At 37.7% G+C, this 26,438-nt stretch overlaps 1 protein-coding gene across 1 annotated transcript in view; it reads left to right on the forward strand.

Annotated features, from left to right (window-relative positions):
• The window catches only part of UVRAG (UV radiation resistance associated), a 286,651-nt gene that overhangs the window by 186,230 nt on the left and 73,983 nt on the right, over positions 1-26,438 (forward strand). Inside the window, exon 13 of the mRNA XM_039228691.1 lies at positions 24,970-25,048. Within this exon, the coding sequence (XP_039084622.1) occupies positions 24,970-25,048 (79 nt within the window). The remainder of the gene's footprint in view (positions 1-24,969; positions 25,049-26,438) is intronic.

Consider the following 26,438-nt stretch of genomic DNA (forward strand, 5'->3'; position numbering starts at 1 on the left):
TTTCTCCTTCTGGGGCACCTGGGTGGCCCAGTTGGTTGAGTGTCTGACTTGATTTCCGCTCATGTCATGATCTCATGGTTTTCAGATTGAGCTCTGCATCAGGCTCTGTGCTGACAGCCTCTCTCCCCTCTCTCTCCATCTTTCTCTGCCCCTCCCCTGTATGTGCACAGGCACGCTTTCTCTCTCTCTCTCTTAATTAATTAAAAACAATTCTCTCCCCCTGCACCACTTGCATATTCTCTGTCTAAAAAAAAAAGTAAGACCAAGATTTATTGTCATGAGTTTCACACACAAGTGTGCCTGCGTGTACACATGTACAGGTACACATAGAGCAGTGTCAGATCGTATTTAAGAAACAAGGATTCCTAGAACTCAGCTAATCATTATGCTTACCAGATGTCTTTTGAGTAAAATAACCCTCTTTTCACTATTGTGTTCCAAACATTTGAACTCCTAAAAGATACTAAAATTCAGGTTGACCATAAATACACGTAAGAACTGCCCAGTCTACTCTCCATCTAGGAGTAGTATATATATTGAAGGCTAAATTGTTAATGGCTTCTTCAGTTGACTCTTTTCAACTCTAATCTTTTATACAATATCTTGAGAATAGAAAATCCAGAGAGGAAATTCAAGGACACAGGTGGGGGGGGGGGAACCCAAAAAATAAAATGCACACCTATGCAAATAGAAACAATAATTTTAAAAAAAAACACATCCACTTTTAAATATAGTCAGAATTCTTAAAAATAAAGGAGGAAATAGCATCCATAAAACAAGAATGAGACTTTATGAAACAGAAATGGGCAATTGTGGCTCATAAAATGTGGCCTTTTGGAAGGTCATAGTAGAAAGGAAAAGTCTATTTATTTTTAAAAATACCCTAAAATAAATAGTAGAGTGGACACACTTAAGGAAAAAATTTGTGAATAGTGACATAGGAATGGAAACATCATCTAGAATGCAGCACAGGGAGTCAGAAATTTATGAAACAGAAGTTACAGGACATAAAAGATGATGGAGGTATCAACATATATCTAATAGGAATTCTAGGGGTAGAGATTAGAAGGAATGGCAGGAAGAAACATTTTTTTTAATGGTTAAAAAAAATACAGAGAGAAAAGTTATGAAAAAAAAGGCAGACACAAGTACAATAAAGATTGAAAACTCTTAATAATGCACTATGAGCAACTTAAAAGTTAGGTAGAATGGATTTTTTTTTTTTTTTTTTTTTTTTTAGAAATATAACAAAGTTGATTTGAAAAGAAATGGGAAAACTGAATTGGATTTGTTTCCAGATTATGGGAAAATAGATATCCAGACCAACCCTGAAAATGTGGGATTTAAAAAAACCTTAAATGTATTTATTAGTTAACAAGGAAATAAAGAATACTTAGGTCTGGGGTGCTTGGCTGGTTCAGTTGGTAGAGCATGTGGGTAGAGCATGAGACTCTTGACTTAGGGGCCATGAATTCAAGCCCCAGATTGGGTGTAGAGCTTATTGAAGAAAAAAAAATACTTAGACTAAAAACTGAGTGAAAGCAAGAACTTAGATTGGGTAAGCAATGAAGCAAGCTTTTGCCTTGAAGGTGTTTAATAAACTAAATTTAAATTTGATAAAAAGAACCTGATCAGGACAGTATGAAATACAAAGCTGATAGACAAACTCATTTATGGACATAAGTACGCAAATACAAAATAAAATGTGTGCAAGCTAAATCTAGCAATTCAGGAAATCTGTGGCTTAACATTAAAAAAAGCCTTCCACATGAGTTACTCATTAAGATTAACAGAAATATCATATGGTTATTTGAATAAATACAGAAAAACATTAAATAAATCCAGTCCTTAATTAGAAAAGCAGTATAGGTTTGATTAGGAGCATAGCTATGGAACTAAGTAGCATGAGTTTGAAGTCAGATTCTTATTTACTGTATGTGTTAGAAATTGAAACAGTACTCCAGATTCATGCTGTCCTGGTATACATGTTGTGTATAATTTCTTCCCCCTTGGATGTGGGCAAGATTTGTAAACATAATGGAATTTCATTCCCTTAATTAAGGTCACTAATCATTTGATTTTGAGTTAATATGAAGGGAGATATTCTGAGTGGGCCTGACCTAATCGAGTGAGCCCTTGAAAGAGCCAAGAGGCAGTAGTAGCAGACGCTCTTTGCTAGCCTGCAGACGAGCAAACTGCCATGCTGTGAACTGCTTATGATATGAGCCATGTAGCTAACACTTGAGTGGCCACTAGGAGCTGAGAGTGACATCTGGCTGACAGCTAGCAAGGAACTTGGTTAGGCCTACAACCACAGGAACTAAATTCTGCCAACAACCTGAATCAGCTTGGAAAATGACCTGAGCTCACATGAGAGCACAGACTGGCCAACATCTTGATTTTAGACTTGTTGGACCTTGAACAGAGAACCCATCCATACTGTACCTGGATTTCTACAGAAACTGTGAACTATTAAGTGGGTGTGGTTTTAATCTAATAAATTTGTTGTAGTTTTTAAAACAGTAATCAAAAAAAAGCAGTAATCAAAAATTATTATATCATGTGATCTTGGACAAGTTTTTTGATTTCCCTATGCTTTTTATTGTCTGTAAAATGGAGATAATACTTCAAAACATGTCTGCATGGATTAAATGAGCCAATATTTGTAAAATGAATGTACCTGGTAAAGCCTCAAATGTTCTCAAATAGTACTAGTTGTTATTAAAACTCTCTGTAAATTAGAAACAGAAGGGAATGTTAAAGAATGGCTATCAAATCTATAGCAAGCATTAGGCTTAATGGTGAAACTTCCCATTTAAGTTGGAAAGCACATAAGGATGCCAGTTATTAATATTACAATAAAATATCATACCTGAGGCCTTAGTCTATATAATTATGTGGAGAAATGGGACGAGGTACAAGTATTTGAAATAAATGAAAAAAATTTTCTTCTTCAGATATGAATGTTATGTAGAAAACATAAGAGAATCTGAAAACTATGAGAATTTGAAAACCTAGCACATTTGTTGGATATAAGATTAACATGAAAATCAAGTAGATTCTATATACCAGTAATAACCAAATAGCAAATGAACACAGTATAAGTACCTAGTAGTATATTTAATAAAAAGTGTGAAAGATCTTTATCAGTAAAAAACAACACAGGGGCGCCTGGGTGGCTCAGTCAGTTAAGCATCCAACTTCGGCTCAGGTCATGATCTCACAGTTCGTGGGTTCGAGCCCCGCATTGGGCTCTGTGCTGACAGCTAGCTCAGAGCCTGGAGCCTGCTTCAGATTCTGTGTCTCCCTCTCTTTCTGACTCTCCCTGCTCATGCTGTCTCTTTCTCTCTCTCTCAGAAATGAACAAACAAAAAAAAAAAATTAAAAAATTTTAAAAAACAACACATCGTAAAAATGATAATAAAGCATATAAAAGATACAAGTAAATGGATGTACATACATACGTGCTTGGTTTAAGTATATCTTATGCTGCTCTGATTTGTTATAATACTGTTTGTAGTATTTTTCTTTAAAATTATTTTTGAATTTGAAATAATCTCTTAACAGTGTATCATAAATCTGTTTTCCCCCAGACGCTATTATCAGATACTCTCTGCCAATAACTAGAAAGAAAAGTTTGGTCTCATAATGGCTAACCAAAAGTTTTTGCAAATGACGGTAGATTTGCAGCAAAGAAACAGAAATATACTACATGGATGTAAAAACACAAGTTTGAAATGGAAATGGAAATAGTGAGAAAATAGTAGGCAAACAGGGATTGGTAGAAGTTAATTTGACATTAAGAAGGATATCGTAGGGTAGGGGATAGGTGGTGGGGATTAAAGAGTGCACTTATCATGATGAGCCCTGCGTAGTGTATAGGATTGTTGAATCATTGTACACCTGAAACTAATATAATTAGTTAATTATAGTTGGAGTAAATATTTAAATTTTTTTTAATTTTAAGAGATCATAAACATTACTGTAACCCTAGGAAAATTGAGCAGCAATTATATAGAAGTGTATCAGAAATTGGTTTGGCTAAAAATAAATAGGATACCCAAATTTGGTGGGGAGATTTGGGGTTTTTGTCTAGAAAATCATGGGCAAACTTCCTTCTTGCTGCCAGCATTCAATAAAAAGTTTTCTCTTATAAATTAGTGAGCAAAAACTTTAGTACAAAAAATAGCAAATTAAAGGAAGAAAGGAATCAACCTAGACTATATAAAGGAGATTTTGGTTAAATCGTTAAAAAGAAACAGCACAATTGAAAAATTGTGAAAGGATGTTACATCAGTCAGATTCCAGTCAGGAAAGAAGAATCACTATGAGTGTATGGTAGAAGGGATTTATTTATGGGAATAAGATATTACATAATCGTGAGAGTCCGAAAGGGGGAGTTGGAGGATTAGAGAAAAGTTATTGACCAGCCGTCTGAAGCTCAGCACAGGTGGACAAGTCAGGCTAGGAAGTGGGAAGCAAGATCTCTCCAGCTGCTCAGTGGGACCCCAAAGGAGAGCAGGTGGAGACATCTATGGAAGACAGTCCACTGCATCTGGTAGTGGGCCTGGAGTCACGATTTGTCAGCAAGGCCTGCAGTTGGGAACAAAAGCTAGATGCAGGACGGGAGCACAAAGACCAGATGGAATCTGCAGGCAGCCTTAATGTCTGTCTTTTACTGTGTTTAACCGCTGTTCGCTTCAGAGTGTAATGGCTGTGCTCCACTTCTGTCTTCCAAACCTCATGCAGTTTGACTTTTGTTCATCGCTAGCCTGGATTTGTACAGGCAGTGGTATTATGGAAAATAGTTTCAGCTTAGCCAAGTGAACATAGTAAAAACCCACAACAGATATGAATAGGCGCTATACTTTATTCTAGGAAGGACTAATAACAACAATGGTAATCATTCAGAAAATTATAGTAGCTTTTGCTGTTTCAGGCACTGCTGTAAACTGTCATCTATCTATCTATCCATCTATCTTCATTCACTGTCACAAAAACAGTATAAGAGTAGTGCTTATTATCTCTGTTGTTATAACATGTTGTTACACATGTTATTGATGTAAAAACTGAGTCACAGAGAGGTCAAGAAATTTAGTTTTAAGGCTACACATTGTTCTCTAGGATTAACAGCAGCAACCTTTTGGCAGAATCTGGTAAATGGGGACATACTTAGAGACTGTATGTACATACTAGAGAAACTTGCTCACAGGATGACATATAAAGGTAGTAAATTTATCATTACTTGGACTAATGAAAAAATAGAAAAAAATTAAACAGCCTACAGTTTAAGTAGTAGAGAAATCAAATTTCAGATATACGTAAGATGGAATACTAATTAGGACTTCAAAGGAATGCATTAAATATGTATATGGATAAAAATCACTCTCAAAAAACAATGTTGAGGGGATAAAAGTAGTTGCAGAATGATATGAATGGTTCATTTTTATATAAACATTTGTATTTTAAAAGTACAAAAAGTGATACACACAGATGTGCACCAAGTTTATAAAGCTAGCAACTTCTGAGGGACACTGTGGGAGATGCAATTGCTTGTCTACCCACAGCCTTTCGTGGCTTCCTGTTTATCAGCAAAGCTCCATTTTGTTACTCTTTCTCTTCATTTACGGTCTACTGTATGGCAGGTGGGCTCCAGAGACTAACCGTGACCGTGACCGGCTTTTTACCAACCATAGTAATCCCATTCCCCTCATCAGTGATTGGTTTAGATTGTAAAATCTGTCACAATTCTGGCCACTTCTAAGGGGTGTTTCTGGGAATGGTTTTGTGTACTAAGGGATGTTAGTGATATTCTATTCCTTGATCTCAGTACTGGTTTCATGGGAGTATTAATTCTGTGAAAATTCAGTGGTTTTGAACTTATCTGTATGTTGTACTTTAATGAAAAGTTTATATATCATATACATATGTTATATTATATATATATGAGACCTGAATATGTAGCAACCATTTTATGACCATGAATGGGCCTAAACCAGTTTTCTAAGGATGACAAGGTACAAAGATGGGAAAACCTGAGTCCTGTATAAAGTTCTCAAGTTTCTGAGCCAATTTTAGAACTACTAGTCTGTTTCCATTCTTCTTATTAAATCAGTTGATACGAGTTTTCTGTTACTTAATGTTGAAAGCATCCTAACTGATGTCAAAGATGGGGAAGTAGTTGGGGTTGAGGAACAAAGGAGGCTCATGTAATCAGTAATGTTTTATTTAACTAAAAAAATGAAAAAAGAGTTTCAGTTGTCAAGCCTGGGTAGTGAATGGATATATAGTTATTTGCTCATTATTCTCTAATTTTAAAAATTCTTTAAAAATTAAAAGGAAGTAAAAGTGACAGATGAATTGTATACGCATCAGGAACAAAAGTGTGGGAATGATCCTTGTCATTTGAGGGATAGCTGGGAGATATTTCTTAGCAAATGAATCAAGAACCAATTTGTATTCATTTAATAAATATTTACTGGGCTTTTACTGTGTATAAGCAACTGTGACATTCAGTTTGGGACTTATATTTGAAATCACTATGGTTTTTGTTTTGGTTTTTTGCTTGTAAAGAGCATCTTAATATATTGGTATGTGTCTTCAGTGTTCTAAAGGATAACTTCCCATATGTCTGTATTTTAAATTAATCACTTCAACACTGTATCCAAATTTGGTGAAAAACCTACATAACCATATTTTGCATGGTTTTATTTATTTATTTATTTATTTATTTAAAGTATGTATTTATTTATTATAGACACACATGCACATACCCACACACGCATGCACGCACATGGAAGGGTAGGGCAGAGAGAGGGAGAATCCTAGGCAGGTTCTACACTGTCAGTGCAGAGCCTGATGCGGGGCTCGAACTCACAAACCGTGAGATCATGACCTGAGCCAAAATCAAGAGTTGGACGCTCAACTGAATGAGCCACGCAGGTACCCAATTTTGCATGATTTTAAAAACATGTTCGTTCCCATCGTTTGTTAAGCAAAATTCATAAAACAAATTATTCTTACCTCTGGTGAAAGAGTAAACAGCACTCTGACCCCTAAATTACATTATTCTTTCTTTGGATAGTCATTGTACTCAGTTCTTAAGTTATGACATATATGTGTATCTGGTTCTGTAATAATTTGAAGAAAGCCCGTTGCAGCTGAAAGTTTAGGCACACCTTAGAGAAGCTGTCAGTTTGGTTCCAGACCACTGCAATAAAGCAAATATCGTAATAAAGCAAGTCATGAATATTTTGGTTTCCCGGTGCACATAAAAGTTATGTTTATACTATACTGTAGTCTATCAATTGTGTAATAGCATTGTGTCTACAAAAATAATGTATATACCTTAATTTAAAAACTCAGTTGCTAAAAATGCTAACCATCATCTGAGCTTTTGGTGAGTTCTAATCACTGATCACACATCACCGTAACACATATAATAAAATTGAAAAAGTTTGAAATATTGCAAGAATTACCCAAAAATGACACAGAGACACAAAATGAGCAAATGCTGCTGGAAAAATGGCCAGGAACACTTGTTCATCACATCATTGCCACAAACCTTCAATCTGTAAAAAAACAAAACAAAACAAAACAAAAAACGAAAAACACACAGCATCTGCGAAGTGCTTTAAAAGCAAAAGCAAAGTAGGATGAGGTGAGGATGCATCCATCTTGGTGTAAGACCTGAGTTAGCTCTCCTCCCTCTCACTCTAATCTTGGTCAAGTCACTTTCCAAGCTTCATTCTGGGGAAATAGTATCAGTTTGGGGTTTGTCTGTATGTAATGGAAACCTCAAATTAACAATGACTTTAAACATATAAAATTTTATTAACGCACATAAAAATCCAGGGATCAGTAATCCAGGGCTGGAATAGCAGTTCCATAAAAGCTTCAGAAAGTGCAGGCTCCTTTAAGCTCTCTACTCTGCCATCCCTAGGGTGTGGCCTTCGTTGTACAAGATGGTTGTTGGAGCGTCAGTCATTCAACCATTAGGAAAATGAGCACTCTTTCCTCCTATAAAAACTTTCACGTTCTCCAGCCTCCACAAGAGACTGAGAAATATATTTCTTCTGAGTGGAAGGAAGCTAGAGAGGTGTGTACAGAAAAAGAACAGAGAGAACAGGATGTAGAGAATTATCCAAGAAACAATGTGAGAAAAATTCCAGTAATTGAAAGACTTGATTTCACATTGAAAGAGTCCACTGGGTGCCCAGCCCTGTGATATGTTGAAATGCTGGAGGTAAAGTGAAGATTCTGAAAGCTTGCAAAAGGGGATTAATACATACAAAGGAAGAGGAATTATAATGTCTGACTGCTCAAAGACAACACTGAAAACTACAAAACAATGGAAGAGTGCCCTCAAGATAGTGTGGGAAGATTATTTCTATAACTTAGATGTATATGTCTGCCACACTGTCAGATGTAAGACTAGAAAAAAAGACTTTACAGACATGAAAGTCCTTTAGAAAATCTACTTGTGCACCTTTGCTAGGGAGCTCCTGGAAGATGTGTGCTATTAATACAAGGGAATAAATCAAGTAAAAGGAAAACATCATTCAAGGAAAAGAAGGGATCCAACACAGTGGAGAAGCAAAGGGATCTCAGGATGATGGTGAAGGGCTTTTCAATTTGCCTAGTGAGCTGAAGGACTAAGGACTCCAAGAAAGAGTTGAAACAGATAGAGTATCTGATACAGTTAACTGTATTGAGAGGGAATTTTCATTGCTTCCAGGGAATCCGGGAATGAATTGATGAGAGGTATACATCAGTAAATTTATTAGTTGAACAAACTAGATGGCTATTAACTCCAGGAAAAGCCAAGTTTAAAAGAAGGAAGATAAAAATATTACACATTATGTGGTTTAGCTGAAAATAGTAATTCTGTGGTTATGATGCCATAATGTTGCATATTGATTTAACCAAAAATTATGGTGTTGATCCTGTTGAGAGAATGGGAGGAAGGGGAAGTGTGGGTGTTTGGGGACGAGATGGGGAAGCAACACGTAAGAGAGCTAAACCCTCATCTTCCCTAGTAGATTGTCAGTAGATTATTCTGACAACTGTAGACTCAAAAGACAGAAATATAAGTTATTAATTAGCTATATGTAGGGTAAATACCAAGGGGAAAAAGCGGCTTAAAGTGTTGAGAATAATTGGCTCTGGGTCTAGGAACTGAAGTAGAGTGAAGGTATTAGCTAATAAGCATGTACACTAATGTTTTTACTATCAGGTTTGTGGAGCAATTTGACTTTTGAAACCATGTACAAATACGACTTTGATAAAAACAAACATTAATTTTTGTGTGCTTCATTTATACAAAACCTTTTTATTTGTAAACTAATACAGTTCAGTGAACATTTATTCAGTGCCTGCTAGATCTTTGTATAAGACAGAGGCATGTAAACCTGTGATTATGAAACAAAGCTCCCAGACGATGGATAAATACTGATAAATGTTACGGAAGCATCACCAATCCTGATCTGGGACTCGGGAAAGCGTAGAGTAGATAGAGGTTTTGCACTGGGCCTCAAAGGATGAGAGGAATTTGAATGGGAGATTAAATGCCAGCTGTGGCCAGGGTTGTCAGGTCCCACTGAGACTGGAAAAGTAAATGTGTGTAGGAAAGAAGTCTGGTAGAGCTGTGGGAGGCTGTGTTGACTTCTCTGCCTTTGCTAGACATTTCTATTAGTCATTTTTTCCTGAGGATTTTCTCCTCCCTGCCCTATCACCCAGACACTCTTAATTTTAGCATTGACTTTACCATGCTGGGTTAGGTGGTGATTCTCTCTCTGCTGGCACCCTGCCTCTTAAACTTTTGGTCTAATTTAGAGAAGGATAAGGGAAGGGGGGGGGGGGGAGAGAAATCTTGCTTTCACCTGGCCAGATGTAGATTCCTGAATGTAAAGGTAGGAACTTTCTTCCCTGACCTCTCAGGCAGCTAGATATGGCTGTTACCTTTTTTGAGGTCCTGAGATTAAACAGTCATTTTTGCAGTTTGGATGTAATTCTTAGAACCCTTGAGAGTAATGTAGGACATATCTAATTGTTTGCAAAGAAATGTAATAATTTCATAACTGTAAAATAATTTATTCCTGTTGTTTGTCAAAAGTGCTCTTCAGAAGTAATTGGGCGTGTGTGTGTGTGTGTGTGTGTGTGTGTGTGTGTGTGTGTGTAAGAAACATCCTCCAAATTTAGCTTTGTGTGCTCTGGATTTGTTTTATATTGTTGGGTCCATAAGAGGAAAGGCTGACTTAGAACTAAATAGCAGAGCTAAACCATACGTTTTATACCAAATTGGAAACAGGTGAAGGTTGTTAAAATCCGGCAAGCGCTTACAAAAGCTTTAGACTCAAGTTTGTATTAAAGGCAGGTGGTTATACGTACAATAAAAAGCAGTCACCAGCACACCAGCTTATTGATACATATGTGATTGATCTTTTTGGATAAAAACAAGGAGGAGTTAATAAATCACTGCACATAGCTATAAAGATGTTTGGGCTTGAAAGCCTACCCTGAAAGAGCAAATGTGGACCCTGAAGGAAATTTATGAAGCATAGATCCTTTTAGCTTTACTTAACAGCTAACATCTGACTGACCCAGGGGGACCATGGAAATTTATTGCTGGGCCATTCAAATATTTAAGCTGTTGTGTGATGTAGAACAGGTAAAGATTAGCCCAATAACAAATATGAGGCTGTAAAATAAAATGAGATTTCGATGACTTGTAAGTACTTGTCAGAGGTCAGCTCTAAATGACTGGTCAGAAATGGGGAAAACTTGTTGATAATTAAAGCAGATTGATTATGACAGCCTAGATGTTAGCAGTGGTTGCTGTCACACCAGTGATCCTTGGAGTTTCCTCCTGTGAAATCCATTCTTAAAAAGAATGACTTTGAGGGGCCACTAAATTGCCTTTTTGTGCTCTGAAATTGTGTGAAATGACAAGTTGAAGTGAATCCTTTTGCAATTTCAGAATTGAAATGTCTTTCTCAAATATATTCTAAATACATGGAATTCCTAGAACTCATATTCATTTTAGAAAACTGACTTTAGTTAACTTATGTTTGTAATTTTGAGCTTTGACATCTAGAAAGCAGGTAGAAGTTTTTAGGCTTTATGATAAATGATCTAAAATTAACCTTTAAAACAAGTGGTTGACAAATTTATATACACAATTCTTTAAAAAAGTCAATTTAGTGAAATTAAGTGGATACTTTTAAAAAAACTTATGGGTTTATATTCATATTTTTATCTACTTTTCTCTTATATATAAATCCCTAAAGTAATAAATATATGTAATATTGTTACTGGGACTTCAGAAGCTACATTTTAGATTTTAATGAGGTCTATAGTTATTGGTTTTTAACAATCCCTGCCTTTTCAACTTAGCTGTAAACCCAAAATATTGTCATGTAGAAGCTAGATTTGCTGGTTTTCAAGGTTCCAACTTCTCCAATCAGTTGATGAATTGGGTAATAATTTGGTTTATGAACATCTGATTTGTGAGATGAAGAAGTCCCACAAATTTTATAGAAGTCTTAAATAAATGAAATTTACAAAACAATACAGATTTACAAAATGGGTTTATTCCTAGAGGGGGAGAATGGTGTAGAATTGAGAGCATAGGATTAGGAATCAAACAGGCATGGGTTGGAATTGTAGCTCTACAGTACATCCATTCTCCGTCCATTCCACAAGTAAATATATTCCAGATGCTGTGCTCTAGGAACTGGGGTACAGTATTAAGACTCAACCTCACAGTTTTCATTCTTATGAAAGATTCAAAGGAATAAACAAGCAATTACAATATAAAAGGTACCATGTTAGTGAGTACACAGGGTTCTGTGCAAACATAACTAATCCAAACTCTGGGCGGGGGAGTGAGGTGGAATAGAGTGGGATCGGTGGTTGTAGTTGAATGTTAAGAAAGACTGTGTGACCCTGGACACCTCAGTAGTGCCTGTAGGGCAATTGTATTGTATGGATGATATATGCTAAATGGGATACCTCATGCATAGTATATATTCAGTAACCCCAGCAGCAGCAGTAATGATTCTTGTTGTGCTGGCTGGGCTCACTGGCTCTTTTACTCTAGTGCTGAAGGGCACTATCTCATGTTAATCACAGTAAACACCATTCTGTAACTTTACATTTCCTTCCCACCAAAGAATTTTTCTTTTGAGCAGAGTTCAAAGTGCCTTCTAAAAATAGGAATTTGTGGTCTGTGTATATTAAGGTTAAAAAAGAATGAGTGTTAAAAATATTTCTGAATCCTAAAAGCTTTGTTTGTTTGTTTGTTTTTTAATTTACAGGGCTGTATAGCACTTAGATACTTGTTTTTCAATATTTAATGAATTTTTTAAATGTTTATTTATTTTGAGAAAGTGAGTGGGAGAGAGCCAAGAGGGGCACAGAGAGAGGGAGAGAGAATCCCAAGTGGGCTCTATCTCATGAACTGTGAGATCATGACCTGAGCTAAAATCAAATTGGACGCTTAACCAACTGTGCCACCCAGGCACCCCAACATTTAATTAATTTTTAAATTTATTCTTTATTCATTTATTTGCAGATATTTGTTGAATACCTACTGTGGATAAGACTCTGAGCTTAACATTATGTCCTCAAAGAATTTATAGTCTAATAGAGAAAATAAGACTTTTGTGTAAGCAACTAAAATATAGTATAGAAAGTACCAGGTATATAAGAATATTTTGTGATTTCAGGAGGCAGCAAAATGAATAAAATATGGTATCTCCCATTGTGAGACTTAGAAATAGGTGTGGGATGGGCGCTTGGGTGGCTTTGTCAGTTGATCATCCAGCTCTTGATTTTAGGCTCAGGTCATGATCTCCTGGTTCATGAGATTGAGCCTCATGTCAGTTTGCTGACAACACAGAGCCTGCTTGGGGTTCTCTCTCCCCCTCTCTCTCTGCCCCTCCCTCACTCTCACCCTCCTCTCTCAAAATAAATAAATAAGCTTAAAAAAAAGAAAAGAAATGGGTGTTGGAGAGATGAGGCCAGAAAATAAGGCATAGTAATAAAATAATAATTGAATGCCTACTGTATCTGAGTAACTGTGTCAGCTCTTAGACTCCATTCTCACAGCAGTCTTGAAAGATTGGTATTATTAAACCCATTTTAGAGATTTGGAAACAGGTTCAGAGCAGTATGTCTGAGTTCACACTATAAGTAGCAAAGCTGAAATCTGAGCCTATGCATCTCTGACCTCAAAGCCTTATATTCCCCTTCTATTTTTCTCATCCTCCCCCCCCACCTGGAAATAGCTACTATAATTAAATAAATAACTTTGATACAAAACATTGAGTACCTGTTATGTTCCCAGCACTGATAAGAAGTGGTTTACAGAGAATGTGCCATTAGGTGCACTGATATACTTATTAAACAAACCTTTATTATATGCACACTTTGGGAAGTTGTCTTTAGAAATTTAAAATGGTGAATGGTCTTTCTTCCAAATCCATGTTCCAGATGGAAAAATCTTGTGGCATTACCAAGTATAGTGGGTTTATGCACCTTGCATGTTTAATTGTAGGATTTTGTAGGTTTTTTTTTTTTTTTAACATTTACAGATTTTGTGGGAAACAGGTGCTGCTAAACCTGGGCAAATACAAGATGGCTGTTAATGTTGTGGAATGTGATTTTGATTTACTTGGCAGAATTTTTATTTTATAAAATTAACTATTAAAAAAGACATGGTTTCCATCCTTTAATTTTATTCTGTTCACTGAAATTTGCCTGTAGACTATTTTTCAACAGTTACCAAAAGGGTGTGGAAAAACTGGAAGGTTTCTGCAAGGAAATTGATACTGAGTTCTTTAACAGTTTCCACAACCCTGCAGCTTACCAAGTAAAAAAAATGGGGATTATTTTTAACCTTCTTACTGAAATTATTTGGAATTCTGTTTCTCTGAAATTCCATTCTCTTTTTAGTACAGCTCTAAAGAACTATATTTAATATTGGCAAAGAAAATAATCTGATGTAAATCTTTTCATTACATGATTTCTCCTTTAAAAACCTGTGATTGCATCTTATTACCTGTCATATCAAATGTAATCTCAAATCAATCTCCTTTGATTGGCATATGTGATCTCCTATTATATAATCTCTCTCCTTTTTCTTCCCCTAAAGGAGGAGGAGGGAAAATCACTCTTCCTTTTCTGTAAAGACTTTTATCATCCTCTACCCATGAATTATTTCTACATTCTAGTTTCTGTTTGCTGCTTCTCCTCTAATTTATTATCATTGCCCTTACTTACTTCTTAGATCTTTCCTTTAGCTTTCTGAAACCACTCTTCGACGCCTGGAATAAACCCAAGTCTTCAACCCCTTTACCATATTATTGGATATGTGACTAAGATAAACCACTGAATATACAACCGCTCGATACAAGTACAATAAGTGCTCTCTCCTAAAAGTATCACTTACCCTAGAACCTTCTTAACCGGAGACTGTTTCTTATCTCACACTACCCATATCTTTGGTCTAGAGCAGGTAGTATCCTTTGTGTGTCCTGGTGTCAATTTAAAATCGTTTCTTGGGATACCTGGGTGGCTCAGTCAGCTGGGCATCTGACTCTTGATTTTAGCTCAGGTCATGATCCCAGGGTCATGGGATTAAGCTCCATGTCGGGCTCCATGCTGAGTGTGGAGATTAATATTCTCTCTCTCTCTCTCTCTCTCTCTCTTTCTCTGTTTGTCTTTCTCTTTCTCTCTCTCTCTCAAATAAAAAAAACTGCATTAAGATTTCTTTAAAAAAAATAAAATCACTTCTGAGTGGCATGTACCTAGTGTTTTTGGCACTCAGAGTGGATCATTTTTAATACTGTTTTCTCCAAATTATAAAGTTATGTTTAGTAATGATCATGAAGTGAAATAATAATGGCAAAAAAAAGAAAAGCAGAAAATGTTCTTTGATTGAAAACATATATATATTTACTATTTTATTGAACCCAGTTCTGGTGTGTTCATCTGCAAGGGACACTTTTAAAGTTTTGCAGGTCACTGTATCTTGTTTAAGGCCAGTTGCAATGTTTATGTATCTGAATAACCTTATCTAAAACTCTACACCAGAGAAAAAGACAATGCAGAAAAGAAATTACACATTGCCATCATTGTTTATTTTGAATCTACTGTTTAAACACAGGAATATGGAACGTGGAAGTTTGGAGACACAAACTGTGCCCAGAGCATTCCAGACCATTCGAAATGTAGAAGTGGAAGCGTGTAGCTCAGTGCATTTAGCTGGGCTGACCGTATGACTGGGAGCTCTCTGAACTAACTTCCATATAGAAATAATGTTTATTAGAGTATACATAAGGAAAATATCTGGCTTTGAAACTTGCAGACATATTGAAATTAAACCGTCACTGCAGAAATTGTTTAGAAATTAGACCAACAAAAGACTTTTTATGGGAGGAATATTTTATCATTGACAGTGTTTAGATCTTTTGGCTCATAGTGATACTAAAATGTGGACCAATTTTTGATCTATTTTATGATCATTTAAGAAGTCACTACAGAGGTACCTGGGTGGCTCAGTTGAGTGTCTGACTTCTGCTCAGTCATGATCTCACGGTTCGTGAGTTTGAGCTCCACATTGGGCTCATTGCTGTCATCGTGGAGCCCGCTTTGGATCCTCTGTCCTCCTCTCTCTTTGCCTCTCCCCCACTGGCTCTCTCTCTGTCACCCCAAAAATAAAAAAATGTCACTACAGATATGATGCCCCTTTATAACTGCCCCCATCCTGGCCACTCCCTTTAACTCTTCTACCTTAGTAGCGTCTCCCTCACAGCCTTCTCTCTTGTCAGTATCCTACTTGCCCCTAATCTCATCACTCTTACCGCTAATCCACTTCGCTGCTGGGGAAAAAAATCAAACAATTGAGAAGATTGGTAGCCCTTCGTATTCACAGTCATCCATCTCAGTTGCTCTACTACATCCTAGGTGCCCTGTTCCGCTGCCCCATGGCCACAGCAAACCCTCTCTCCTTTGTCCCCATTCCCAATTTTCCCTTTCGTTCTTGATAAATTGCTTCGTTTCTGATTTTACAGAGGAAATAGAAACTATCAAATGAGAATACCTCAGCTTCTCACCAAAACACCTCAGAACCTTTTACTATCAATAAAAAATGTTTTAAATTAGAAAAAAGTAAATAAATAGACCTTTGAACTTACATTTAAAAAGCTTTTATATCATCTCCATCATCCTGAAAATGCCATCTACTTCCTAGACCTCCATTCCTTCACCTGGGTCCTCTGGAAGTACATCTAATCAACAAACTCTTCTGTATCTTCAGGCTCTTAGAGCTCAGCCTACTTCTTGTTGAACCTGAATTTTCCCTGAGAACTCCAGTTTTTCTATAGCCATTTCACTGGTAATTATTCATTTTCTTATATGCTAGGTATTCAGATTTAGGAGGTGAGGTCAGGGTGTTCTTGCTCCCCATTGCTTTTTCTAGATTCTTCCTTCTCTACTCTGCTGGTAAACATTCAAGAGCCCTTCTCCTCTGAGACATATGCTCTTTAACTACTCCACTCTTTCCCCTACCCATCTCTCAGTTACAGTGCCCTTACTCATATATTTTGGCAACTGAGAAACAGAGAACACAGGAAAGAGATACACTATCTTTAATTCAAAGTATTCCTCTTATAGGTGAGTTAACACCCAAGTGGATGAGTCATCCAACAGCCGCGTCTCTCATTTTCTTGACCTTGTCTCCAGTCAATTCTTGCATTTCATTGTTTTCATCTACTCTCACGGTTCACTCTGAATCATGTCATCATTTCAGTTCACGTCCAAAACCTGATTCAGGCATCTTGCTCTCCGATGACTACTTCCTCTCCTGCAGCTCGTTCGTTCAGCCAGTTGTTCATTGTTCCTCTTGGTGACCTTCAGACCCTGGCCCCTTTTTTCCAGTTTAGATATTATGGCCCATTGTTTTAGTAGCACCCTTGTCTTGCTCCCTGTTGCTCTTCATCATCTTTACAGCCCTGCTGCCCATTTTCTCTGTACTTGCTGCCTCCAGGCAGATGGCTAGAGAAAGTCACACGATAGCAACGTTATAAACTCATGATTAATTACCACTTCTGGACTTCCAGTGGTGCTCAGCAGTTCTATTACATTTCTTTATTCAAGTTGTTCTACCATTTGATCAACCTTCCACCTGGTTTGGCAAAACAGGCATTAAGAGTTACACATGATTCCTCCCTCTCCATCACTCTTTTTTTTTAAATCTTTTTTTTTTATATTTTTATTTATTTCTAGGAGAGAGAGAGAGAGAGAGAGACAGCGTGAGCAGGGGAGGGTCAGAGAGATAGGGAGACACAGACTCCGAAATAGGCTCCAGGCTCTGAGCTGGCATTCAGTACAGAGCCCGACGTGGGGCTAGAACCCACGAACCGCGAGATCATGACCTAAGCGAAAGTCGGACGCTTAACCGACTAAGCCACCCAGGTGCCCCTCCATCACTCTTCACTTCAACCCATAACCAAATCTTTATGATTTTATTTCCTAAAAGCCTTCCAAATTAGTCTCATTTTTACCATTTCCAATACTACCGCCTTAGTCCAAGCAACCATGATCTCTCACCTAGATTACTACGACAAGTTAGTCTCACCTTCTCTAAACCAGTTTCCACTATAATCAGCCATAATTTTTTCAAATTGCAAGTCGATGACCATCAGGAAAGTTCAAAGAGAAAGTCTTCATTTAAGAAAGAAGGTATCCAATACAAATCTGAGCAGGCTATACTTTCCTTCTGTGGCTTGTTATTTCTCTTAGGAAAAAAAGTCAGACTGACCTAGGCTTATCTAGAGCATAGAGGGCCCTGAGTAATTTCCCTTCCCATCCAGCTTCAGCTTCATCTCTCAGCACAGCTCCTCTCAGTGCAGTATACTGGCCTCAACCCCCAGGCTGCCTCCAGCCACTGGGGCCTTTACATACGCCACTTCCTCTAATTGGAATGGATCATGCCTTCCTTTAGCTTTTACCCATCTTTGAGATCTCAGCTAACACATCACTTTCTCTCAGAAGTCTTCCCGTACTCTTAGTCTTTGTCTGCCTCTTTTCTGGAAGCACTGAATTTATAAGTTACATATTTGCTAGTAGATTAGGTGAGCAATGTCCGTGTATGCCACTGGACTCTAGGCTCCATTGTCTGTGCACCCTCGTATCTGTACCACCTAGCACTACAGCTGGCACAGTGGGAGTTCCCTAAAAATTTGTCAGATGGATAAACTGTATCCATGCAGGTGTTTTCATCTTCTTTCATCCTTCCTGTTATAATGGGAGAGTTATCCCACCCGCCACCTAAGGCAGATCTTTCTACTGCTCCCTCACCTGTAGGACAGAGAGCCTATCCCTCTCACCTTCTCGGGAAGTTATGCTATGCTTCACCCTGACCTCCTGTTACTGAGCTCTCCTCTCTCTGTGCCAGACTTCTCGTCATCTCCATTTTCCCGCATCATCACTTCTGAGCTCTTACCAGCCTTCCTTCACCCCGTATACTTGTGTTTACCATGTTACCAAAACTGCCTGCTGACGAACACTTGTAATTACATCCACTAGACACGTTTTCGTGTCCATTTCGCCTAATCTGTCAGCAGCATTTGGCTATTGATAATATCTTCCTTCTTAACATTTTCTCTGAGCTTTTTGGGTGAGACCCTTGGTTTTCCTTGAATCTTTCTCACCAGTCCTTTTCATTTTAATTCTTTTTCATTTTCCCCACCCTTTGTTGATATTCTCAAGGCTGTGAAATAGCCATGTTCTCCATGATTTCTTTAGGCCATCTCATTCATAACTATGGCTTCAGTATCCATCTCAATTTCTATAATTCCTTTTCACCCCAAATTTCTCTTCTAGCTTTATATATAATAAAATTTGATATAACACATGTTAACTTGTCCTCCCATTGTCCTTAAGGTTATCGCCCTGATGTGTTATGGTTTACAGGACCCTGTGCTGTCTGGTCCCTGCTGACCTCTTCAACCTAATCTAGCACTGGGCCTTCATAAGCTCTTCTTCACCCCAGCCCCTAACTGTCGGTTTTAATGCCACCTATACGTTTATCAAAGTTAAGATGACAACATAATTCTTTTGATTGTTTAGGCCAACAACTTTGAAATTATCCTTGTCTCCTCTGCCTCTCACACCTCATATTAAGACCTGTCAAGAAATCATGTTGGTTCTGTCTTCAAAATAGGACAATTCAGCCACTTCTCACCACTTGCACAGCTACTATCCTGGTTTAAGGCACATTCTTCTCTTGCCGGGATTTTTACAGCAGCGGATCCCCATGTTTCCTTTCCTGCTCCCCTGCAGTGTATTCCCACAGAGTAGTTGAAGTGTCCCTGGCTCTCTTTTTTTCAGGACCCTCCAGAGCTTCCCCTCATTCAGAGTAAAAGCCAAAGTCCTTATTGTGACTTATGAGACCCTGCCTGATCTGGACCGTTACCTTGAGGATTTTATTTCCTTTTCCTTTTCGCTTGCTCTGCTGCAGCCATTTCCCATCCTGTGTGCCTGTGGCCTGCCTCTCAGTTCCACTGCATTACCACCAACTTGCAGTGACATATAGATAAGGCTTTAGTGATATCATACAACTCGGAAGAAACACGTGAGTTTCTTTTCTTTAGTCGTGACAAAGTTGAAACAGCCTCTTTTACTCTGCCAGGTAGACAGGGAAGGGAGATGAGCATTTCTAGGAAGTGAGCAAAGGCAGAGAATGATGCGCCTGGTGTGTTCATGACACTGAGGAAACCACATGAGCATAAGAAGGCTGCACATAAATCAGACAGACAGGTCAGATCACTTAGGCCTCCAAAGCTGGGCAGAGGAGGGGAAATTAAAGACAATGACTGATTAGGAAGCAGAGCCGAGAAGCGACATGATAAAAAGATAGATTGTACTTATGGGGTGCCTGGGTGACTCAGTTAGTTAAGCGTCTGACTCTTGGTTTGGGCTCAGGTCATGATCTCATGGTTTGTGAGTTCAAGCACCACCGTTTGTGAGTTTAAGCCCCACATCGTTCTCTGCGCTGACAGTGTGGAGTCTGCTGGGGATTCTCTTTCTCTCCTCTCTGCGCCGCTCCCCACCCCACTCTCTCTCAAAATAAATAAATGAGCTTAAAGGAAAAAAAGGTTGTACTTAAATGGATAAAGAATAATAGTGGCTTCTAGTGAGTAGACAGGAATGCTCTTAAAACATCCTACAATGCACACAGCAACAAAGAATTTTCCAGAGTGGCAGTGGTATGGAGAGATAAGAATGTTCCATAGAAAAATGATTTGTTGACCTGGTGAATCATTGCAGGTATAAAAGGCAAAGAAGGTGGGTAAAAATTGAATGTCATTCTAAGCCTGAGTAACCAATAAAAGTGGTGGTAGAAAATGAATCTAGACAGGAAAAAGCATGTTAGTTTGAAGTAAAGTCATGGCCTCAAAACATATTGAGTATATATTGTCATAGATTCTACAAATGCATTGAGCAGAAGTGATTTTAATATACACAATAAAAACTTTGAATTAACTATAGCCATATCTTCATCCCCAGTTGAGGTTTAAAGCATGTTCTTCCCTTGCCTGGATTTTTACAGCAGCGGATCACCATGTTTCCTTTCTTGCTCCCTGCAGTTTATTCTGACAGAGGAGCTGAAGTGTCCATGACCAGACTTTGACCGTGAACACAAGAAACTATCACCAATTTGGAGTCCTTTATAAGAGTGTCTAGCTTGGGGAAGAGAGGGTAATGCTTATAAGAATTGTATCTTTTTAAAGTAAGAATGATTCGAAATCACTTTTTTTTTACAATTTTTTTCCTAAATTTTGTGAGATTCTTCATGGATACATGCATACACACACACATAAAGACCATACGTATGAATCTTTTTCTTTTCATTCCATTTACTTGCACTTCAGTAGACCTACTTTGCAGCCTTAGCTGTTGCCTGTCATGATGACTCTTTGGCATTATATTTTCTTGGCTTCTGAAGGAAGGATGAAATTATATTAAGTATATTTAGTTTTGCATATTCAATATTAGAGAATCCTGGAGATGAAGGAGGTATATTTCATCTAGTCTAATGAGTCACTCAGTGTTTGATCCCTCCTCCCTTGTCAGTTTCTAGGGCTGCTATAACAAATTATCACAGACCTGGTGGCTTAAAACAGCAGAAAGTTACTCTCTCATAGTTCTGGAGGCCAGATTTCTAAAAGGTGTCAGCAAGGTTACAGTCCCTCCAAAGGCTCTAGGGGAGAATCTTTCCTTGCCTTTTCCAGCCTCTAGTGGCTCCACATATTCCTTGGCTTGTGGCTATGTAACTAATTTCTGCCTCTATCTTCACATGACCTTCTTCGCTGTGTCTTTTCCTCTGTTTGTCCCTTGTACCGACATTTATTGGCTATAAGGCCCACCCAGATAATTGAGGATGATGTCATCTTAAAATCTTTAACTTAATTGCAGCCCTTTTTCCAAATCAAATCACATTTAGAGGATTTGGACATGGACATACCTTTTGGGGGCCACCACACAGCCTGTTAAGCCCTCTGAATATATGTCCATTATTTGTTGCCAGCTTCCAAGTGGCTGCCTCTACCCACGATCATTGGATTTTGACTAACTCTGGAGTGAAGTCAGTTTTCCTGTAACTTTTACCATTGACTTCAGTTCTCCCTGTCTGAAACCATGAGAAGAAAAACATCTCTTTTTCTCTCTGAAAGTCCTTCATTTGTTTTCTCTGAGACTTCTGTGCTCCAGACTAAACACCTCTGGTTCCTTTAACCGTTTCTCTCAGAACCACATCTCGCATTCTCCTAATTATCTTGGTTGTGCTCCTTCTCGAAAGCACTCAGAGGTGAATAGAAAGTATACTGAGTTTATCGCTGAAGACCTAACACTCAGGTCATGCCTCTTCCACTAAGTAGATGATCAAGGCAAATCCGTTTATTTTAAATAACAAAAACACTGGACCACCCTACTTCACTGCATGCTTTTTATAGTCAAATAAGATTATTACATAACGTATAAGAAAGTTTCCAATTATTTATCCATATGCATATATATTAAAAACAAAAAATCATTGGGGCATCTGGGTGGCTCAGTCAGTTAAGTGTCCACTTCAGCTCAGGTCACCATCTCATGGCCCGGGAGTTCGAGCCGCACGTCGGGCTCTGTGCTGACAGCTCAGAGCCTGGAGCCTGCTTCAGATTCTATGCCTCCCTCTCTCTCTGCCCCTCCCTTGCTTGCACTCTCTCTCTCAAAAATAAATAAACATTAACAAAAAAAAAATTTTTTTTAAGTGTATTAAAAAAACATTAACTCCCAGGACTGAACACAGATCCCTCAGTATAGTCTGAGCCAGTAGTTCAGACCACAAAGTATTTGCCAGTAGCACGTATCCTGATAATCTGCTCTGTTTCTGTTAATATAACCTGAAATCACAATAACTTTTTGGTAGTCATGCCATGGTTCTTTGTCCATACTGAAATCACTATGTACTCAAGAGCCTCAGATCATCTTCACATACAATCTATTTATGCTTTTTAATTCATTGATATGTACCATGTAGAGTCAAACAATTTGGGAAATGTAGTTTAATTTCATTTGAAATGTATTTGATTATCAATCCTTTTAGTTGCCTTTTCTGTCTTATAATATGAAATACAAGGCTCTTCCTCCAGTTATTTAATGTAATACTCCTCTTTAATGAATCCTATTTTTGGCACGTTTTTCTAGTTGTACTTGAATGACCGCATTCTTATCCAGACATCCTACAGTTGCTAATGTGATTCTCTGTCTATACTGAATTCAGATGCCTTTGGTTTGTATCTTACGTCCTGACGGTAATAGGTTTTACCCTTTAAAATGGATTTCATTTTCCTAGATTGCTTAATAGATCTATAAATCTATGTACTTTTGCAAAGTGAGATGAATGTGTAATAGTTATAAGCTGCTATACTGTTCAACTTGAAGTGACCTCTTAAGAATTTGAAAGCAATATAAGATGTGAACTCTGTCCTCATGTTTGATTTGTCTTAAAGTTGCACTGTTTGAACACCTTTGGCTTCAGTCCCTCTTCAGATTTGTTTTAATGTTATGTGCACACCTTGTGACTTTTTCTATAAAGAAGTCCCAGTGAAGTAATAAAGTCGATGTTGTGAGATCCATTTTTTAGGAATTTAGAGACTTGGTTTTCAATGATACTTATTTCAGTGTACTCTTCTAACATTTGAAATGGTTTCTGTATTTATAAATTGAAAGTAGTGTGGCGCCTGGGTGGCTCAGTCAGTTGAGCAGCGGTCTTTGGCTCAGATCATGATCTCACAGTTTGTGAGTTCGAGTCCTGCATCAGGCTCTGTACTGATAACTCAGAGCCTGGAGCCTGCTTTGGATTCTGTGTCTCCATCTCTCTCTCTCCCTCTCCCCCATTCACACTCTGTCTCTCTCTCTCTCTCAAAAATAAATAAACATAAAAAAATTAAAAAAATTTTTTTAAATAAATTGAAAGTAGAGGTACATGTAGGCTTGGAGAGCTGTGCAGGTATCTTTATAGAATAACAACTACATAGTACAGTGCTTTGGAACTCTAGGGCACCCGTGTTGTTATATCTTTGCAGTTAGATAGTTCCTTTGCAAGCTACCTCATACAAATTTGGATGATTCCCAGATTCACTGTGAAAGCCTGGTGCCGTACTTTGTTTATCCTGAATTTGCTGTCATTTTTATATATCTCAATTTAGGGCCACACCGCATGCCTAGTTTATTTTTTACTGCTTCAATAAATACAAAACTGTCTCTTTAATGGATGTGTGGAGCATTTGGTGTTCCCTTGCTAGAGAATAAAGACATTTCATGACCTTACTCATTCCCCAGTGCCTGTAATATTATATAGCACAACAAATTCACCTTTTGGAAACTGTATGTAATCAACAACTCTTAAGAATTTAATATAAAGGCTTTTAAATTCTGTTTATTTATTTTTCTTAGAAAACAATATCCACCAAACTTTATGGAATGTACCTTTCCTCGGACAATTGAAATTAAGAATATCCACTAATTGTCACCTCCCATTCATTTCAATAGGATTATTTTATTTTTGAAAATAACATATTGCAAAACTAAGGAAGGTGAAGTTTTCTTCTTAACCCTGTCTAAGTTGCGATTGATCAGGGTTTGTGTGTTTATTTCAGAGGATAAAAATGTATGCTTAGTTTTGAGAATCGGGAGAATACGAGTAGAATATAACCTTCTCTTCTTCATTTGCAGGGATAGGAAAAAGGAAATAGTGAGGGAAACTTATTCTCTAGAATAACTCATCATCTTGATAAAGATCCACAGATCTCATGCCTTTGTGATTTCAGCAAGTCAGGTTAAAGTCTTAGGAGAGCTCTGTGGTGTGAGTATATTGCCTTGGAAAAGTAACAACCAGATAGCCACCCATGTGGGTGTGAATGACTTTTTGATGAATTTTCACTTCCATTAGTACTGTTGATTTGACTGGCCACCTTGAAAGAAGCAGAAATCTTAACATATTGCTTTCAAGTCTAACTCTTCCCCCCTTAATCTTCTTTTCCCATATTGTAGAAGTTGAGATGTCAGATCCAAGGTATTAGAGGAAAAAACTTCTAGGATCTTAATATTGGCATGTTAAATTTATGATATGCAAATATGAAACATAGTGGCCTCAGCTCCTTGGGGTTAGTGGGTCACTTTTTAATGTATTAGTCCCTTGTTGCATGGTCTACTCAGTTTTTTTTTTAAAACAAAGCAACCATTGATCTGATTTGACTAATTATGAAGATATTAAGGTAATAGATTGCAACACCTCTAAGTGATTTAGTCCAAATTTTCAGATATTTATACTATATTCCAGGAACTTCTACCTTTGTCAATAACTTGGAGGTCGTTTTACTCAAACTTTGGAAAACTGATCCTGTTAATTTTTTTTAGGTTTCCATTATATCCAAAAGGAGGGGAGAAGTTACAATTTGATTATGGTGTCTATCTTCTGAACAAAAATATAGCACAGGTAAGTAACTTCTCTCCTTTTCTACCTCCCATATACAACCTACTTCCTTGGATTGCTAACCTTCCTTCTTTATAAATAACTGCTAGAGTTCACTGTTGTATTTAAGCAGTTACAGTGATAATGCAAACTTCTTTTTTGGCCACAGTTTTATTTTGTGCTTTTATAAATACTACTGGGAAGCAATGGGTGCAAATTGAAATCCTCCTACTAAACTCAGAATCCCTTTCCTGAGTTGGTACTTGCTGGTACACTGTACTTGAATGTGTGGGTTTATATCTTTTTGCCTCTATAGCTTTGCACATAACTTTCTTCTCTTAGACCACTTTTAGGGACTCATTTTGCATTGGGAGTTGTTTATGGAGTAAGAGTTTTAGTGCCTTTGGCAAGTCCTCAATGGTCTCCTCACCTTACTATGCAGGAACCAAAAAAAAAAAAAAGACCAACCATGTGGTCCTTCGAACCCATCTGGAGTTTTTGTGGCTCTCCTACCATCAGGCCAGTTAGTACCTCATTTAAATAATGTCTTTCCATATGCTGTAGAAAGACTAACAGATGCTTTGGTTTGCATTTTCCTAAAAGAAATACGCAGATTTTCTTTCATACTTGACTAAACTTCAAGAGGTAGACATTCCATAAATTTTCCAGAAAGGAAGATCAGCTTCATTGCTTTGTTTTTATTTGGACATCCTTCCAATTGGAATATCACAGGGATCAGTATGCACAGTTTGGCTGTCATTTAAAGACATTGTCAGCTGTATCCTCAGACCTTGTCTTTTAAGAGAAGCAACAAGGTTTGTGATGCATTTGTTTTAAAAGGTTGCCTTTTATCCATATGAATCTAAAGACTCACTGAACAGTTCCCTTATTCATTCCTGATAGATTTAGAATCATTCCTCCATCTGGTGTCATCTTTGCCTTTTTTCTCCTCATCCAGTATCAGTTTAATGTTGTTTTTTAAAAAAAAAAAAAAATGATTTTTATTTAGATTCCTACCCTTTTCTGATATTGGATCAAATTTCTAGTTTGCAGTCTTGAGTTAATCATTTGCTTCAGAAGCTCATACTGTTGCCCTTTTCAGCCATACTGCTTTATTATTACCGTTGTTTCAGCCCATGTTCTTTACTCCGGGCAGGCAGCCTTGCTTACAGTCTCTGGCCTGTGACCATCTTTCCATGTGCTACTCTTTCCACACCTGAGGTGTCCCTGCCCTCCATTTTTGGCAGTAATGTATTGTACTCTAAGAAATGGGACTTTAGGGGCACCTGAATGGCTCATTTGGTGAAGGATGTGACTCTTGATCTCGGGGTCATGAGTTCAAGCCCCACACTGGGCATGAAGCCTTACGCTACTAATTGTAGTCATTATACCATGGAAAAGGCAGTGCTCAGAC

This window comes from Hyaena hyaena, unplaced genomic scaffold (genome assembly GCF_003009895.1).
Source record: "Hyaena hyaena isolate Hyena2069 unplaced genomic scaffold, ASM300989v1 scaffold_34, whole genome shotgun sequence".
Lineage (NCBI taxonomy): Eukaryota > Metazoa > Chordata > Mammalia > Carnivora > Hyaenidae > Hyaena > Hyaena hyaena.